Raw genomic sequence first — 2,693 nt, 5'->3', positions numbered from 1 at the left:
TCATTAAAGTGCCAATATTCCATAATGATTCTTTAATGAAAACCTTCATTCGGTCCAAATGCAAAAGGGTAAAGCCCAAGCTCAATAAAGAAAAGCATAAAACTAGCCTCGATTTTCTTTGCTGCTTTATTTGAAATTTAATATTCGTATTTTCCTTGCCCCACAAGGCACAAGCCACAACCATTTGAACAAGCTTCAGGCTATGGGAATGATTCTGACTAGTTTGGCATTAAGGCCCTGCTTATTTCACCGATTCGAGTTTTGTTACAGTAAAAAACTCTCAGAAATAATCACATTTAACTTTTTTATTACAGTACAAAGCTCTCATATAAAGTCACATCTCAACTCGAATTAAAAATTCGAATCAGCGATCTAAACGGACCCAAAACTATATACTTATTTCACATTTATATGACAAAAAGTACATGCATGTAGGACTCACAAAAAAAAGATTGAAAAGAAAATTGAGAATATTTAAGTGTACACTCATTTTTACGCATCTAAATAAAGTTGTCCAGTCGGAACAATTTGCAATTTTATCATTGTTAATGGTAAATACTGAAAGATTAATCAAAAGGTTATTTTCAAAGTCATGAAATGATTTTGAATATGAGTTAAAGCAAGAAAAGAAGAACCTTAGGGCATAGTAGGATCAAATACGGACTCCTTTTAGTACAGGTTTCTAGTCGGAAGAAGTAGCAGCAAGAAGTGATTTATCATGGCTCTCTCACTTATCATTTGGTGATGATTCTCAATATTAATTGTGAAATTGAAATGATACCTCTTATCAACCTGTCAAACATTGTTCGGTTTAATGTAACTTTGGACTTTCTGTATGCTAGTACATGAAAGTATAGATAATATTTCATTGTATGGATAAGATTTCTTTCTATTTCACTTACGGTCTCAGTAAATTATCAGGTGACTACTAAATTAGAGATGCAAAGACACTATTAATTCTTCTTTTATTTAGAAAGAAAAAAGATTAAAAAAAAAAAGGAGTATAATGAGATACACAAAGTGCAATTGAAGCTTTAATTTAAACTTGGCACCAAATGCCCTTTTCACAATCATTCCATATACACAACAATACATATAAATATAATGCACTCAATGAATAGCAACCAAATAAAAAAGTGAAAAAAAATATGAACTCAGCAGCTCAGACTCGGATGCCTTTGTTATTCATCCGAGCGGCAGCGTATTAATATCAACAAAACGGACTCTAAAGAGTCATTTTAGTAACTAGACTAGATTTACTATATTTTTAACAAATTAAAAAAATAAATAAATAAAAAAACTAAACTTGACCACAATAATATTTTCCTTTTCTTTTAATTTTCTCCGAAACTAATTGGAGGATAGTGTGGAGAGAGTTGTTGCAGAGGATGTTCTGGGAGATGGTGACATCTGCTTCAAGGCCACCGTCGGTAAAATGCTGGTTTTCCTTCTCTCTTGTTCCTTCACGAGTTCTCCGGCGAAAATTTCTATTTTCTCCAAATTTGAGTTCCCAACTATTTTCTTCCCTTGGAATAGTACGGACTCCACGTTTTTTTGTGCCAACATATTTTCTGTTTCTGCCAAGATGTCTACCTTCTTGTTGGCCACTTGTGCATTTTCCCAATTACCACCTTGGTTTTTAGCTATAATGCCGTTCCCCTGAAATATATATTTTTTAAATCGGAATTAGAATTCTGGATTTATTTTATTGAAAAAAAGGTAAATATGGCTCCATTTAAAAACAAAAAAAGTCAAAATTAATTATTTTTATATTAGAAGCTTGAGAAATTTACCTGATGCGGAACTAAATTATTTGTACGACACTCTTTGAATGCCATAGAAACCGCCTGATCCACCTATAATATCAAAATAAAAAGAAATCCAAATAATTAGATTTATATTGTATTTAACTCTGAAATCATTGCATGCACTACTGAAATAATTGTATTATTAAAGGAAAAATATATAAATACAATAATATATATGCCTTTTCTGGCTGCACAAAGGACAAAGAGGTATAAAAGGTATATATATATATATATATATATATTTTTTTTTTTTTTTTTATGGAAAGGACAAAGAGGCATCTATCTCAATATTTTTCTACAACAATAATCCCCAACCGACAAATTCTTTTTTTAAATAAAAGATAAATAAAATAATCAAATTAAATTTATAACATTAGGTGCTCCATTGATCATGGTCCCCCCAACCATTACAATGCATATACTAATTTAGCATTTTGTGCAATTATTGCAAATACCATAATTTACTATATCCTTTATTGAACTATTACAGAAAATGTGTTTGAAATATAATATTATAATTTCAGCACTAAAAAGAAAAAGAAGATAATATTTTAATGCTTGTAATAAAATTCATATATTCTTACCAAGTCGGAAGCTCCTTCGCCGGCGATCCTGAGCAGCCCCGCAGTCGCAGGAGAAGAAGTGACTCCGCCCGCACCGAATTCCGACTCTCCGTTCCCGAGTGAAATTACAATAAGATCCTCCACGCCGTTACAGAGCGGGAACTCCTGCTTGTTATTTAAAACGTGAGTGATCGCCGCAGCCGTCGGATTGTTCATCGCGATCCCGCCATCGACGGCCAGGATCCTCGTCCTCCGGTCCACCGACCTCACATCCAACGCCCCGCCAGCAGCCGTCGGATCGGATGACGTGGCAGCGCAGACG

General features: G+C 33.6%; 1 protein-coding gene across 1 annotated transcript in view; it reads right to left on the bottom strand.

Annotated features, from left to right (window-relative positions):
* Window positions 1-1,014: 1,014 nt before the first annotated feature.
* The window catches only part of LOC21401432 (patatin-like protein 3), a 2,470-nt gene continuing 791 nt past the window's right edge, over window positions 1,015-2,693 (bottom strand). Inside the window, exons 2-4 of the mRNA XM_024174402.1 lie at window positions 2,393-2,691; window positions 1,794-1,856; window positions 1,015-1,659 (exon numbers count right to left, since the gene is read on the bottom strand). Coding sequence (XP_024030170.1) covers window positions 1,351-1,659; window positions 1,794-1,856; window positions 2,393-2,691 — 671 coding nt within the window. The 3' untranslated portion in view covers window positions 1,015-1,350. The remainder of the gene's footprint in view (window positions 1,660-1,793; window positions 1,857-2,392; window positions 2,692-2,693) is intronic.

Source organism: Morus notabilis, unplaced genomic scaffold (genome assembly GCF_000414095.1).
Source record: "Morus notabilis unplaced genomic scaffold, ASM41409v2 Scaffold96, whole genome shotgun sequence".
Classification (NCBI taxonomy): Eukaryota; Viridiplantae; Streptophyta; class Magnoliopsida; order Rosales; family Moraceae; genus Morus; species Morus notabilis.
The sequence above is the reverse complement of the archived record's forward strand: the minus strand, read 5'-3'. Positions and strand labels throughout refer to the sequence as shown.